Genomic DNA, 16,929 nt, shown 5'->3' on the forward strand with positions numbered 1-16,929 from the left:
CTTTTCGCTTTTCATCGGTGCGTCTTCCTCTGAATGTGATCGAAATAATTGTGTAAAGCGCGCCTTCGGACGCCAGGTAATTTGCCGTCGACACACATTTGCACGGGGCGTCGCGAATTAGCGCTACATATTCACCTCTGGTGATATTCAGTCCGCTCAGCCTACATTACGCGCGTTAATAAAGCTTTTTCTACGCGACATAAGTTCAATTACACGTACACATATATACATATACGTGCGTATTATATACTTGCTTTCCGTTATTCAATTATCGCCAAACTCGATACACACACACACACACACACATACAGTTGAATGCGACGTACTCTAATTGCGCTCGCTCAGTCGCGTGCCTTATAAAGCCTTGGCTGCAGAGTTTTTAGCTTTATTTTGTTACGCAAGACTATCGCTCTGTTTCCGCTTTATGCTTTTCAAGCTAATGAAGATGATTTTTTCTCGCCCCTGTGTGTGCAAAAGCTTGTATATGGTATACAACCTTTTCCAGCTTCGACGCCATGAATACCAAGATGCGTGTATAGACTCGAAAGATAGGTTTGCTAAACTTACTTTCGCACGAGGCAAATTAATGATTGAGCGATCTGAACGTTTAAAAGACAAACAGACCAGAAAAACGAGCTACACTGCATCATCATTATCAATATTACACCAGGCCCAGAGGACGTCATGTAGTATGTGCATTCGTTTCTTCGAGAAACTCTTGTATTTATGCGATTAATCAGTTCAATTTTTCAGGCGACAAAAACGATTTGTTCGGTGTATGCTTAATCTGCTCTAGACCCAGAAAATTAATACTTCATGCGTCAGTCGCGCGCATATGCGGTGCGTGCGTGACATATGTGTATTTTTTGTCTGGGATTCTTCGCACCAAGCGTCACGAAGTAAGGGTTATAAGCCCTTTTTCTGATCCTTTACATTCGTCACTCTCTTCCTCGCTCGAATTTGCATGAGATGGATCAACTTCATTTTTCCTGCCCTGTATGACTCTGCCGTTTTTCTCGATCTTGTGTACAAACAGAACGATAAAATTGACAATTTTATGACGAGTTAAAAAAACTTGTTTGCTTTTCGCTCAAGTCGGGTGTGAGAAAGTACTACCGCGTTTGCGAGAAGTAAAAAGTGGCGCGCAGTTTTGTCATTTGACGCTGTTTTCTTTTTGAGAAAAAAAAACGTGGCTCGCGCGCGCTTCTGCGAGTGTAGTGTGTGCGTTATATGTTTTTTCAAAGTGTAAGGTACGCGTATAACAGTAAACCCAAAGCAATTAATCCGAATCGCTTTATTCTACAAGATTCTTTTGGCGAGTTTTACGATTATTGCGCAAAAAGATAATTCGAGATGATTTTTATGAAGGCAATTATATAACATACTATCACTCGAGCGGTATTAAATATAATGATAAAACGTTCTCTCACTTGAGGGACATTGAAAGGGAGAAAAAAAACAAACACACACACACACACACACACACTCACACATCCACACACCCATAGACCGAGCAGTTAATCGAGAATCGTCGCACGAGTTTTTTCTAATCGTATGGAATGAGATAGCTGCACGCGCGATTCGTCTCGTGCCTGCTCGCGCGCGCACGCAAACACAAAAAGGCACATCTTGTCTCTTTCTGAGACTAGATACATGTTATTATAGACGAAGCTCGTCGCAAATCGACGTTCATAGCTTCGACGTGCAGGAGGGAGTGTCGACTTTGGCCTCAGCATGCCGGCTCGACGATGAATTATTCATAAACGTCGCGAATAGAAGAAGGATCCCCATCCATGTTTGCGCGAGCGCATATGTATGGGTGTTTTAGGCTCTGTTTTATTATGCTTAGATGTCGTCCGTTAGGTGAGTGACTAGTCTCTGGCATCGGGATGTCTGTGTACGCGAGGAGCGGATGCACCAGCGTGATTATACCTGTAAGGTGATAATGAATTTGGAAACGATAATCATTCTTTGCGAAAAGAGAGTATAAAATCGAATTTTAAAGGATGCATGTGAATTATTTAAATAAAAGTAAGCCACTTTCGATGAACTTCGATGGAGCTTCAACTGTAGAGCCAACGCGCGGCTTATTACGAGTTATTGCTCGCTCAATTAGCTTTGAACGATCATGCAAACTTGCGCATAACGAGTGAGAAAAAGGATGTGCGCATCGAAGAAAGAAGGGCCCTCCCTCGCACAGCTAGCACATGCATACGCCTATAGCACCGTCTATAATACACTCACGAAGACTCTCCCTTTTCCGGGCTCGTATCCCACGGAAATTCAATCGCCACTCGACCGCCGCCGTCGCAGTCTTCGTCTTTCCAGCATTGTGTTCTTTGCGTTTCAGGAACGTGACTGAGTGCTCGTATGTAAGACTACGAACTACGAACCTCAAAGGAGAAAAATGAAGAATGCGTTCTGGCGGCTCGATCGAAAAGAGTCTTGATGTTTTAGCGTTCGGTTTATACTAAAAAGTGTGCCAGGTAGTCGTTGTAGTTGAGACGCGCTCGTATTTTATAAATATATAAACAAACTTTTGATTCCTTGCGTCATTTTAGCCGAGCGAGCGCCTCTTCTTTGATTAATTCTCTACTTCGTTTGCTACTTTTTACCAGATTCATAAATAACGCACTCACATAAGACTATAGGTCATCATTAACATGACTTGAACGATGTTATGCATATAAAAATTGATGCTCGTAAAAAGAGAATAGAAGTGAGAAATAGTGAAAACATCTCAAGAATTGTATCTCAAACAGCGGCACGAGTATGTGTGTACGCGTGCTCGTGTGTACGTTAGAAAACATAATGGTGGTATTTGGTGTGTATACCTGTAAGTGCCGCTAAGTTATGTGTATGTGCGTGTGTGTACGTACGGCTTTCATCGGTTCAAAGCAGTCTGCCTCCGCCGTAAGCAGAAGTAAAACCGTTGTTATAACAACGGACAGCGACTCTGCGATTTTTCTTGACATTTTTTCTTTTTTTCTTTTTGCTTCTTTTATAAAATTCCGATTGGATCAATTTTTTTGTTCTACCTGTCCGAAACTCAAGTTGAGATAGCGGACCAAATTCGCGGGTGATTAGCAGACTACTGCCGCCAAACTTTCAATTGTGGGTAACGGAGCAATCAGCGATAATTAAGAAAAAGGATATCAGATGATCGTATTGGAAAGTATAGTAACCGCACAAGATAGGAGAGAAATTCTATGAAGCGGCTACTGTACACCACACAATCATCGTTAGAAAATGACCACCTCGTTGTTTTATCGCAAAAGCGCGTCATGCGCGACTTTTAGAGACAACAACTCGACACCAACGCGTTAATGCCTCGCGTCATGCTTGCAGGGATACTTAGTTTTGAGAATGACTGTCACGCGGCGGTTGTTATATATAGCTATATACCGCCGCGTGCCGATGTTGCCGCTGATAATAGCCGGTTGTTGTCTGACCCAACCGTAAGCAGCTTGAACCTTTTTTCTTTCTTTTTTTCTTGATTACTGCAAATCATCGAGCGAGAATGACGAATTGAATTTAATCTATGAACAAGCGTCAAAATTTTCAGAGGTCCAATCAATCAAATGTCTAATTTATCGACTTTACTATAATAGTCAATCAAAACTGAAATTTTTTAAAAGTAATCTTTCAGCGAATATCCTAACTCGTACTCCATGTCCAAGTCAATTTAACCGTATATGTGTACCCCATAAATAGCCTGTAATTCGTGACATCAGAAAAAAATAGTCTATCGATGTCTTTTCGCTTCTCTACATGGGTTTTGCACCAACCATCAACTATCTTTTATAAAACCACATTCCCACCCGTATACTTTGCGATATATACTTGCAAGTCCTGTACATACATAAACTCACTGCTTTTTTGCTTCCTACTTTGCAATGTATTTAATGCGGAAGCCGGAAGCCACTCGCGACGGTTACGTTATTATTATATGGCATTAACAGAGCGGCGCGGCGTGCGGGGGCGATAAAACATTGCTAATAAAATTTTTTGGAAGAAAAACTTTCACTCTTTAAAAAAGTGTGTGAGATGGAGAGATAACAACGTCTCGCACAGTTGCATTGAAGCGTGACTGCTTGATTAGAGTCACGGACGATTGGCTTTTTTTTACAGTGTGGATCCTTTTTCTTCTATAATTACATTGTTAGACTTGAGAATCGAATGAAAATTACACGCGTAAAAATAAATTAATTTTACTTTCTCCGTATCCAATGGTGTTAATTCTACTGAGAGATAAAAACGTTCGTCGAAACAATTAGTTGCGCTTTTATCGTTTCAACCATTAAGCTCGCACTCAGTCATTACCGATGCAACGAAATCTGCCAGTCGTACCACCCACGACAGGATAAACCAGCCGCAATGCGTGTGCTACTCAATCTTATCACAGCTGACAGAATGGATGAATCGTGTAGCGACGCACTCCACAAATACATATTATGCTTATAAATCAACAATCATACATGGCGCCTTGTGTATTATACACACAAATTTTGGGCAGCTTCTACAGTCAATTTGAAAATACTCGACTATTTCTCATCGGATTACCAAGTTCATTCGACTTTTTTTCGCGGGCGAGAACACGGACTTTTTAGAATCTCGTTGACAAATTATACCGATGCTATGGCTGTATATAATACCTATAAATGATCTTTTTCACAGGCTTTTTGGAGTTTGATAAATACAGCAGCCATGGTACATGGTATAAATGAACGTTCACCGCGATAAAATTTGTCGCTGTATATATTCATTTGCCGAGATAAATAGAAACAGCGATTCGAAGAGGTTACTTGTTTACGTCCGTATCTTTCGAGATATGTCAATGATTAGTTTTTGAACATACCAATGCACTTTTCAAGTTCACTGATTCTAGGCCAATCGTTGCCTTTGCAAAGATTATCATTATTCACTACACAGAAACGAATTTTTACATCAATAACATTTATGTGCCTATTATTGAATTAATGAAAAATACTGAGCCACGACGGCGTGGAAATATCGTTGGAAATTAATCGAGTGTGCCTCACACCTGAGTTGGTAAAATTAAATTCAACAACTGCATCACGCGCTGCATTTGTATTTTTATTGCATAGCTGCGAGCAAGATAGCAGCGATAAAAAATAAACTACGAGTCTTTTTGGAGCAGCAGCGATCGACGAGCTATAAAATCGATCTGGATCGCTCTTGCTCTCGCTCTCTCTCTCAGTTTATTAAAACATGCATCGTGTGCGTTGATAGACTGAATCGTCATTCACGATAACGGGTAACCCGTTTGGAAAACATCACCGTTACTCATGTAGATATACAACTACGTTGTGTACTGCAGACAACATCGTAGGACCTATATACAAACTTCAATATAAATAGATAGATATATCCTACAGGCTATATTACATACGAAAGTAGGCAAACAACCATCGCCCACTACTGTGCCAAAGAGAGAACTCCCGATGTGCTGTTAGCCTAATGACACGCAAAAGTAGTTCTAGAGCAGAATATGGGCGTAGCTCTAGTGCACTTGTGTGCTGCAATTGTTTTTCTTTCTCTCAACAATAATTACGTAACTGTAGGATTTGCGAGCAGAGTGTGGCACTGTGTGTACGCGCGACCATGCTTTTTTCGTAAACTTATAATTCGCCCAATCTAATTCTCTACCTAATCGCGTTGACCATTTTGCTCGCACAAATGTAGCGGTATACTTAGACGATCGCACGCGCTGTGATTATTAGCGAATTAAATCGGAAGGCTGGCGTGTACATATAGATCGGAAAATTAATTGCTATTGACTTGGAAGTAGGCCAATTATAATTTCTGATGCGATAAGAAAGAGGAAGTTTTACAACAAATTTTCTTTGAACAAATTATCGTGCAGTTATTATTATTCCTGGTAAAAAAAATCAACTCAGCTCAACGTAATACAACACTAAAAATGCTCGACGAATATTTTCACCATCTAGAATGTTAAGCGCGACGCGTATCACGTATCGACCGAGACTGATCGCCGTCACAACCCAGCGTATAAGGTCTATTTTTGTCCCGACGTAAACAAGTTTTCATTATTGCGGTCATACGCGAGCAAAGTCAATTACGCTCGCAAGCACAATGACATGCTTTACACGTTGGAGTGTCCTCCCACGCACGCGTTATCATCCCGCCCTCCAAATCAAGTCGAAGGGGTGTCTAGCTATTATTATAAAAAAAAAAATCAATATATGGTTGTATATATGTATATTAAAATGTGAAATATGCTTTTCAGGCGAATTGTACGTTGAAGATCTTGGCGAGCGTCGGTTCGTCTCGATCCGCATGGGCTGGCTGTGGGTTGAGGGCACACCGATGCGTATGCCACTGCGGGCCTTAAACCTACGCCAAGCAGACCAAAGCATATGCCAGCCCCATGCCTTAGCACTTGGATTTAATCTCAGTAATGCACAGGGACAAATAGTCGCTACTTTTTGGGTAAGTTTCACTTATCATTTTAGAATTTTAATCATTATTTTGTTTATTTCTTTACAAATTTCACTGTTTGCCTATTGCTTTTAATGCTTTTCATTTTGAGATCTTCGGTGGAGGAGATCGTGTTAATTTTCATGTGTGAAGTGTTTTTATTTGAAAAAAACGGTGCATTTTTATGTGGCCAAAGTATGTTTGAAAGAGTATTTTGAAAAAAATAATAATAATAATCCTAGTTTGATGGACGTTTGCGGTAGATGTATATCGGATGAATAACTGAAATAACACTAGTTTGAATATTATTACATTCCCTGAATGTATGGAAACTAATTCACATTACTAGCTATAAAAACATCAAAGATAAAGTGATCACATTAATATCATAATAGTGCTTCGCATTTATAATGAGCTGATGAAAAATACGAAATCATATTATATGATGCCAATATGATTAAATCAATGAACTCTCTTTCTCTCTCTTTCGCCTCCTATAGCTATTAAATTCTTTTGCCACGATCGATGCCTCGAAGTTTTAACATTCTAAACTCATTTTATGCCTCTCGGTACTTGATGTGCAAAGCAACCAACGCCTTACGCAGTCGTGCCATCGACATTATTTTTCTCAATTCGTGTTCGCGAGTTTGCATCTGATTAGAATCTCAAATTCCAGCGTGGCGTCGTTGTCTAGCGCAGAGACATTTCATAGGCACGAGTGCGCGAAACTAGAATGCGCGATGAAGACGCTGGGAAAAACAGAAAAGTACAATGGCTGCGCGACGTTGCGACACCTGACGCCAGGCAGATTTTTGTAGTTCGCCAGCGGAAGAATGTTTTTTTTCGATTCTTTTTTTCGCCAAAAAATCTTGTAGATTGCGTCAAAATACGTGTGGTCTGCGAGCAAAGTAAGTGAACGTATAAAAAAGAAACGATTTAATTAAAAAACCATGAATTATGCCGCAGAATTGAGATTTTCCGCCAGACATGATCCACGCAATCGATTTGACTTTCGTTCGCGTGTTTAGTACCCTCGCATGTAGAAAATCTAGTCAAATCTTGAGAATCTTACAGGGGATTGGAATAAAAGTAAGCGTATAAACTTATTCGTGTGATGTATTAAGACTTTAAATTCAAACGACCTATCGTACGTTTAAGCCTGAAACTCGCAATCAATCGTCTCGGAGAATATATGTCACTACTACTCGATGACTTTCGCTATTTAATAATGTCCGATAATTACAATGAAAAATGCGCACGTGTTCTTGTTTTTGATTTCAATCAGTGAAATTTTTATTAAACAAATTAGAAAAAAATAAAGCAAGAGAGGAAAAAAATTGCGAAACTTTCTATGCGATTAGAAGCCTTCGAAATGTCATCTATGAATATTTACGAGTAAAATTATCTCGGTGGCAGAACTAGTTTGAATTGAAAATAAAATCGGACGCGTTTACGCGCGGCAATAGATAAAACAGAAATCTCTATGTGTTCAAACTGATTTGATTTCGATACTAGAATAAATTTTCTCGATAACTTTTTTATTTTGCTACTGTTTCTGCTGTGTAATAGTGGGCTTATTCATTTATTAAAAAGATCCATTTAATCTTTCAAACTCACAATGCTGCAAATTCGAAAATGAAAGGGTATTCGTAGTAGGAATAATTCCTTTATAACCACAAGCAAGTGATAGTAATTGCCGAGCATGTAAATGTTGCATGAGTGCAGTGGCTCTCTTATCCCGGGGCTCAATCCGATTTTCCTTAGCAGCGAAAACACTTTCTTTGCCGCGCGCTCATTTAATTAAAGTCCGGGCGATGCATTGGCTTGGTGCTGTCATTAGCACGTATAAGCACAATGTGCGGCGAAATATTCTCTAACGTTTTATAATGAGGTGTGCCTTTTTTACCTCCGCCGCAAGCTTTTGTTGAAATAAGAAAATTAGCGCGAACGAAGATGATGTAACTTGCACGACCGAGAAAGAAAGTCACCTGTGTGGGTTTAATTCGTAGGATGAGTTTTGTAATCCAATTTGAAATTTGGTTAAGAATTATTACTTTACTCCCTTCAATTTGATGCACTTGGCTGATTGATGGAAGAAAATTATGGGCTGTAGAGATGATAACGATTAAATCGAGGAAATGATTAGAAGATTATGGGCTGCCGCTTCTGGAATGATGTAGCTAACGAGTTGAAAAACTATGCGATCTCGTGTTTTTACGATTCGCGAGATTTATCAGTCAAGCTGCTAATAAAGTATCGTGACCAGTGAAAAAAATGTTAAATGTCACGCAATCAGACACTATAATGCGGGAGTTAACGCTCGCTAGATATTAATTTTTTACAAAATATTATTTTCGTGATTAGCTAATCAACGTTTCGTATCTTTTCACTTTCTCCGCGAGTGGATAATCTTTTATTAATCTGCGTAGCAGTAACAATTAAATTCCAAAGCCTTAATAAATGCAGAATTATTTCCTCTTCTCTCCCCATTTATTATACATATCGTGCAATTGAGTTAAAAATTCGCGAGTTAGCGCGCGCTTCCTTGCCCGTGCCTGTTGGTTGCACGCGCGCCAACGTTACAAACTCTCGAGCTGCTTATTATAGCAATAGCATCCTACTGTATTTTCAATCTTGAAATCGTATAGTAACTTCATATATGTTTTTGGTTCGCCATTGCCGGAGCCAGTAAAATGAATTGGTCACTGATTATTTTTATTCACTCACTAAAAGAATTATCCCTAAATGAATAAATAGAAATGGGAGCTCGATTTTTTAAAAGTAGATTACAAAAAATTAATCTGGCTATTGTGTTTTGCCTTTCATTAACCCGCGAAGCTCGTTAGTGTCTTACAGAGCGGCGACTCACTAGAACGCTAGGGAAAGAAAAAGAAAGAGAAGTTGAATAATGTAAGAATAATAACGGGATAGCAGGTGCAATATTGGCAAGTTCGTGTTGCGAGAGTATTTTTATCGAGGTTTTCACTTTCTTGCTACAACACATGTGTTATTATACATTATATGTGTGTAATTTTATGTACATTTACCTGTAATACAAATTCCTATGCAATAATGGGACTGATTTAAAAAAGTTATAGATGTATATAATCCCCTCGACTCCTTTTGATAATTTTAAATCTCATAATAATTGGTTGAAATTTTAATACCGACTAAACGAATGTTCAATTTACGTTTCCCTTCTGCATTATCTTATGCATGTTTTTCGTTTCCACACATATACACACTGCTTCGCTGTTTACCTTTAAAGCAGTTATTTGCATGGAAAAGAATCACAGCTTACAAATCAGATGGTATATTTAAAACGTTACAGTTTTTGAAACGGGAATCTCTCAAATACTATCGTACTCGAGCATCGTTTGGCATTCATATTATATATACATACAGCGCCTGCAGTGTCCAAAAGCAGACTTATTTTCGTATCATAAAAATGCACTTCGAAATCTTTTATCCATACACAATACAAAACAAATCAAGCCTAAAACCGATACATTGAACAGCGCAAAGCAACGAGAGGCTGTAAAATGAGATAACCAATGAATCTGTTTTTACGTAAATACTTCGGAACAATCGATTTGCATCTTTAAAATGCAAATAAAGAGCGAAACATACCAAATAAAGAGCTGCGCCGCGTTACATACTCACACACGTACACACACTCACAGATCTGCACACTTACACTAATATGGTATAAACTACTGCAAGTTTATGCAACACATGGTAATTTTCAAGTACACGATATACTTTTACTACAAATACTAAGGCTTTTTCTAAATAGAAAATTAACACGAATCTGCTTTTTGTTCATTTCAACAATGCAATTAAAACTTGCACCATGAAATAATCTCATTACTGATTTCAAAAGTTTTGAGCTATTATTATGACAAGCTTAATATAATAATAATTTTCCATTCGTAGATGCTTTTTTTGCCGATCGCTTTTCTCAATGGTATCAATGCAATAGCTCCTTGAAAATAACCACACAGCAAAATTGATGGTGCATGACTGATTTTATTATTTGATTTTATCATTTGCGAAAAAAGTTTTATTTTATTTTAAAATTCAATTTAAATAAAATTGAATTGTAGTAAATCTTAAAATTGTTACTTTTATGAATTTATGAATGTTTTGTGACCATTTAAGAATGTAAATGTGAACTGAGAAAAATCTTTCAATTTCTTTTAAATTTGTGTGATTGTTGAAGTGTATTGAAAGTCAAGGTCATATCATCTCTAAGAATAAACTGACTACATAGAATTCTTTTGACATTATGAAAAGCTTTGCATCGTACCTAACAAACATCTAATGAACAATTAACAAGCAAACTATCTTTCTAAGAAAATCATCCATCAATTAGTTTTTCTAATTTTCTTTTGTAAGTATTTAGTTTTTCATTTCAATACTTAATAATGGTAAGCATGAAGTTTTAACAAATTTATGCATGTATGATTCTCCGTATTTTGTGGCTTTTCATAAAAAATAACAAAAATATAATTAAAAACATAACCATCATAATTGAAAATTTCACTCGAATTGTTTCAGGCGGATACCGAGCCGATCTGGTGGTCGTGGGTTCGAGCTATTGCCGCAGAATTAGTGCGACAAACTCCATTTCGTGCACAGCGATGCCTTAACTTCCTCGAAATCCTCACAACGTGCCCCAGAACACCAACACTCGAGAGCCTTACTGGACAGCGTCGTCGGTCGCGGAGCGAACTTCGTTGCTGGCCCACGAACGATCTAAATTGTGACAAAGTCGACGAGCATAGGAATTCGATCGTGATCGAGGACGCGCGACGTAGGGCACACAGTGCATTGCGAAGCTGGTCGAGCAGTAACTCTAGTGACGACGACAACAATTCCGGAGGCGGTGGCGTCAGCAACAAAAAAATGCTGCAGGTGCGCGCTTGGGGCTGCAGCGAAAGTAGCGAGGGTAGTGATGATAGTTTGCCCTACGGTACGGGCCTCTGCAGATCTAGCGTGGATTGCGTCGACTCGGCTATTACGTTGGAAGCTACCACCAAGGAGCAAAGGATGCAACGATACAAAGAGGCAAGGCGCAGGGAAAACGAAGCTAGGACGAAGCGAGTGCTGGAAGAGGATGCTAGGCGAAGAAAAGCCAAGCAGGCCGAGTTAAACAACAACGATATTCAGCACAGAACTTCAAAATGGAGCAGAATACTAGAAGATCTCTCTCCGATTAGATCTAAAAAAGATCAGAGTATTATGAATGTTATAAATTTGACTAAGGTGAATAAGCCGTACGAGTTATCAACGACGAGGTTGACCCCAGTCAAACCTCATGAAGTGAGGTTTGAAGAGCATGTTCCTGAGGACAATCGTAACAATAACAGCAACTACCGTTTGAATCTGCTCAACAGTCAAAATCGTCTACGGGACAAAGATGAAACATCTTCCACAGAGATTTCGCCAACCACGACGACAACGCTCAAGAAACCAGGTATTCTCAGGTCTAACGACACTTGTGAACGAAGAAGTCGGGCACGTGAACGTCGGGCTGTCGTTCGCGACAAGGCAACACTCATGTCAGTTTTTGCGGCCAATATACAAGTGGAGACACTGGAGCAACGCAAAGAGAGGCTTGCTCGGTTTCCAGAAACCGCAACCGAGGAGAGGAAAACGATCATGACTTCTTCGTTGACTTTCATGCGCAATCCACCTCAGGAAGACGAAGTTGCCAGGCTACTGGAGAGGTGTCAGCGAGTTGACCATTACGTACCCGTGCGAGAGAAGCTCACTCTCTTCGAGTCCTTGTCACGAATGGGAGGACGATTGGCTAGGAGCACCGAAGACTTGGGTAGATCTAGCTCAAATCCTAGTCCTAGAGGCAAGCAAAGAGCGAGATCATTGCACGATCTCAACAGAGGAAGGTCTGTACCCGTGAGAGAGATGTGTCGATTTTTCGAAAAAGCACAGCCAGAGGCAAATAACCAGATTATCAGCAACAGTCCGACGAATTCACCTACCAAAGTTGTCAGTCCAACGCCGTTACCGAGGACGAGGTTCATCAGCGATGTGCCTATGGATCTCGCCAGGAACAAAGGGTTCAACCTTTACGACGAATTTAGTAGGGAGCTACACGTATTACACAATGGAAAAAGTCCAACGACGTGCAGTGCGTCCCCGAAGAATCCTGATGCGCCCTGCTTAAGGATGTCTTCGAGGCGGAGGCATTTCGTGAAATAAGAGTTCGTTTGTTTGTTTGTTTGTTTGTTTGTTTGTTTTTCTGTTCACTTTCATTGCGTTACACGTTTGAGTTATTCGCATGAATCGTTACGACACGTTTTCATTAAAAAAACTTGTACGAAAATTGTAATGTTACAAATTATGGGTTTATTTTTTTTATAGAAATTTCGTCAATTACTACGAAAAATGATTCAATTATTACTGTCACCATTGAGACTATATTGAATTGTATGTATTTAATCAATAACTGTATATTTTTTGCCAAAATTTGATAATAATTATTGGGTTACGTAGAATTAACGCGTTCCGTTGAAAGGTATATATATTATTATTATCTGCAATATGTGAATAATTAGCTGAACAATCTTTTGTCTTGAAGCATACAATGTGAATAATAGGACAAGAGAATAGTGAACCTGTCCCGAGTCATGTAATCGTAGTAAACTATGTTGTATTAATAACTTTACAGAGATTATGCAACATTTATAATTAAGTGCCAATAAAACAGACGCAGGATATTTGCATGGTAAAATTTTGCTCCGAGTAAGATGACGAGTGTAATTTTTTTCATGCCATTTGCTTTTGATTCTGTCCAATTATTTAAAAGCAAAGATTCGAAGTTATACAAATTGTGTACATATATTTTTCTAAAAATTGTTTTACTTATCGTTGAATATTATAAAACTAGGTTTAATCGACCGTTAAACATTGTGATTTTGTTCTCGCTGTTGAATATGTATTAATTATTTTGATCAAGAAATTTTGAAAAAGATTAACATTTAAGAGTTTTCTCTTTTAAACTGAATGCGCCCTGGTAAAAATCATGTGTTACGTTAATAATGCAACAGTAGGAGGTAAACTGGGAGCAATTAATCCTCGAGTCGAGTGCAAATATAAGAATGAACGACTTAGTGGTTGCACGAAAAAAACGCACGTGGGTTGTGTGGCTCTGTACATTCGCGAGAGAAAGTCGATTTGTTGTTTCAACTGTGAAAGATGAAGTCGAAGAAGTGTTAACAAGAGTTTGTGTGTGCGTGTAGGTAAGCACAGCTTGTATTTTGCGCCATTTCTTGCCTCTATATGAGAATTTTACTTTCGACGACTAAATTACCATAGACATTCTACTTGGACACATGCAAGGATTATTTTCGCGCAGACTTATCAAAACCGTAATTACAATAATCCAATCTCTTCAAAATATGTCAATCGAGTGAAACGTGAAAAAGTTTGATGAATTGAAAAGGAGAAAAATCTGCAGGAGAAAAACGAAACCAAGAAAGTCAATATACGCTGGAAGCTTGCACACGCATGCATACACATAGACACACACATACACACACACCAATGTCAGCTAGACAAGTAAATACAAGACTTCATTATCATCGGAAATAGAGGGCGCGAGAAAGTAACAACAATTGCTTGTCGCGAAAAAAGTGCGAAATAGAAATTGTTCGAAGCTTGTGTGTGAGAGACATTACAATCGACAGCTCCAGGCTATACAACGGCGTCATGCCGCCGAGAGTTCGTTTAAGTTGAAAGACTTGCTGGAATTTCATTGCTCCCCAGGATGTAGTTGTCTGGCAGTATTTGGATTTTCTGGAGATATATTTAACCCGTTCGAATCTTTCTTCTCTAACGGTCTTTTTGTTTTTGCTTTGGTCAATTGATCGCCGCCGCTAATTGACCAAAATTGAGTTAATTACAAACTGAGTGATTCGTTGATTTCAACCAAATCAAAATTTTCTTTCTTTTTTTCCAGTATTTGAAATAGTAAACGATTTCTAAGACTTTCACTTGTGCTAATTAGATCGATTTCGTGACCTTGAGCCACGGTTCGCTCAGAAAATTCAGGGCATCGTGAATGCAAAGGCATTATTATTCTTATCATTTTTTTCTTGTGCACATTATTTTAATCTTGGGTCACTCGACATCCTCAATCTTTCAATCTTCTCAACTATTAACACGCTGCTTTACAGACACTACATTTAAACCTAAGTTGTTAATGTAGCCTCAATAAAAAATCAAGTCTGAATTCAAAATTCGGTACAATTTTTTTAGCTTGTTGATTGATATGATTCATTGTTATATAAATCCATACGATCTCAAAATTGATTAAAGTATTAAAATATTCAAAATGTTGCACGTTAAATTTGTATAAATATTGTTTGAAATTACCTTCTAAAATTTGTTACGTAAAATTCGACGCTCTTCGTGTTATTGTATGCTTTTTCGTGTACGAAATATGTATTGTAAAAAGCTCCACATTTTCACTTTTGACGTTCTCATAAATGATATTGAAAAGAAGTATCAATTCTCACACGTTCGCGTGTGCATAAAAAAGGAACGACGATTACTTATGAGAATTCCTGCATGAAAAAGAGAGTGAAAGTGATAAAATTCGCCGTGTATGTGCACTTCCCTATCGTGTACGTGCATGATAATGAACTGTGAACATTTTCGCCGCACTTCGTATAATCATGAGATCTTGTAAAATATACTCATTTATTTGTAAGTCGCACTTATTACTTAGGCACCGACGATAATAGTAGCCGTAGAACAAAACATTTATAGTCACATAAATACATTTTTAGATTCGTTGAGAGATTTTCGAAAAAATTGTTTATAAACAAGTTGCTATTGTATGAATGAGCTTTTTTTAATATCAATGTGTCGAGAGTTATGTGGGGCTTATAAGGGGTTTATAATCGAAAATAATTTTATTTAATTTTTAGTAAAAATGTTTCTTCCTCTTTCCATTGTATTTTTCTGAAATTCTAACATTTTGATTTTTCACTGAAATAGAGCTGTTTCCGTGGAGCTTTTCTGTATGCTTCATGTGTTGAATTTTTTCTTTTATCGCATGTTTTAAAAAGACCTTGAGGTGTCACAAATATGTGAAAAACGCCCATAAAAATGTCGGCATTTCAGTGAAAAATGACGATTTGGGAATTTAAAAAAAATTGAATGAAAAGAGTATGAAAGATCCTATTTGAAAATTTAATACAATTTTTGCGATTTTATTTCCCGTATGAGCCTTTAAGAATTTGTATATATATTATTTATGTATATTGTATCGCAGAAATTTAATTATGTAATTATCGAAGATAAGCATGTACGCTGAGAGAAAAGTGTTTGCCGACTATATAGCTGACAATAATCAACTCATGCATGCTAAGAACAAATTTTTTGTAAAATTATGTTACTAATTTCTTTGAGAATTTCTCTCAGCGTTCGAAACTCATTCGTTTAACAAACCTGACGAAATAAGAGTCAAAACGTTGAAATTGAATCGTTGCATTTTGTTTCAAAGACAACGGTTGTAGTTATTTAGAAGGAGAAAATAACAACCGTTGCGCCAAAGAGGATTTCTAGTCCCTCGTGAGTTTGAGGTACGCAAAATTATTATCGAAAAAAATTCGCGAAGCAGACAAAGCGATTCCACTACCGTCATAATAATGAGCTAATAAGTAAATATTACAAGTTTATCAAAATATAACTTTTTATTTTACATGTGTCGCAAGTATTCTAAATTTATTAAAGTAAAAATTTTATATTCTCGTTGAATGATGATACGTGGGTACGTTTTGGATGTGCTATACATGTACTCATGTATTTATTACAAATGTTCGCACGAACATTGCGTGCTGCCCGCTGCGAACTTACGAGGTTATTATTATGTACTTTTTTATGTATTAGTATTTACCTACTGTAATACCTTGCATTACCTACAATTGTGTTTTGTTATATTCCGTGTAGTATACAAGAAAAAAGGGATAAATAATAACCGTTATATAAAGGATAATATTAATTGTGATTTTAGAAAGTTCTTTTCATGCCAACACGTCATTTTTCCTGTCCTCTAACACCCATCACGATCACACTTTCCAATAGTTATTGTCCTGTGTTAAATAGAGCGACGACGAGTAACCCTTTAAACCACAATACTTAATACATTGTACAATTTTCCCTGCATTCATTCATATCACTTTGATCAAAATCATCAGTTTTTTCACGTTTTATTAACTTTATATTTTTCGTTGCTGTTGATGCACTTGGTTTGCCGGTAAGTAAGATTGGTTCTTTAATCATTAATTATTAATATTATCAACATTGTAAACTATATTCCAACTTTATTTGAAAGTAGTCATTTGTTCAATAAAAATGATTAAAATGTATTATCAATCATCGACCATTTTTCTGTAAAGAAACATTATTTCGTGTATAATTGCTAGATGGTTACGC

At 37.7% G+C, this 16,929-nt stretch overlaps 1 protein-coding gene across 1 annotated transcript in view; it reads left to right on the forward strand.

The window, feature by feature from the left end:
* The window catches only part of LOC106659188, a 51,042-nt gene extending 34,464 nt beyond the window's left edge, over nucleotides 1-16,578 (forward strand). Inside the window, exons 2-3 of the mRNA XM_014381601.2 lie at nucleotides 6,272-6,474; nucleotides 11,023-16,578. Coding sequence (XP_014237087.1) covers nucleotides 6,272-6,474; nucleotides 11,023-12,687 — 1,868 coding nt within the window. The 3' untranslated portion in view covers nucleotides 12,688-16,578. The remainder of the gene's footprint in view (nucleotides 1-6,271; nucleotides 6,475-11,022) is intronic.
* Nucleotides 16,579-16,929: the final 351 nt, after the last annotated feature.

The sequence above is a fragment of the Trichogramma pretiosum genome, unplaced genomic scaffold (assembly GCF_000599845.2).
Source record: "Trichogramma pretiosum strain Unisexual culture from Peru unplaced genomic scaffold, Tpre_2.0 scaffold2, whole genome shotgun sequence".
Classification (NCBI taxonomy): Eukaryota; Metazoa; Arthropoda; class Insecta; order Hymenoptera; family Trichogrammatidae; genus Trichogramma; species Trichogramma pretiosum.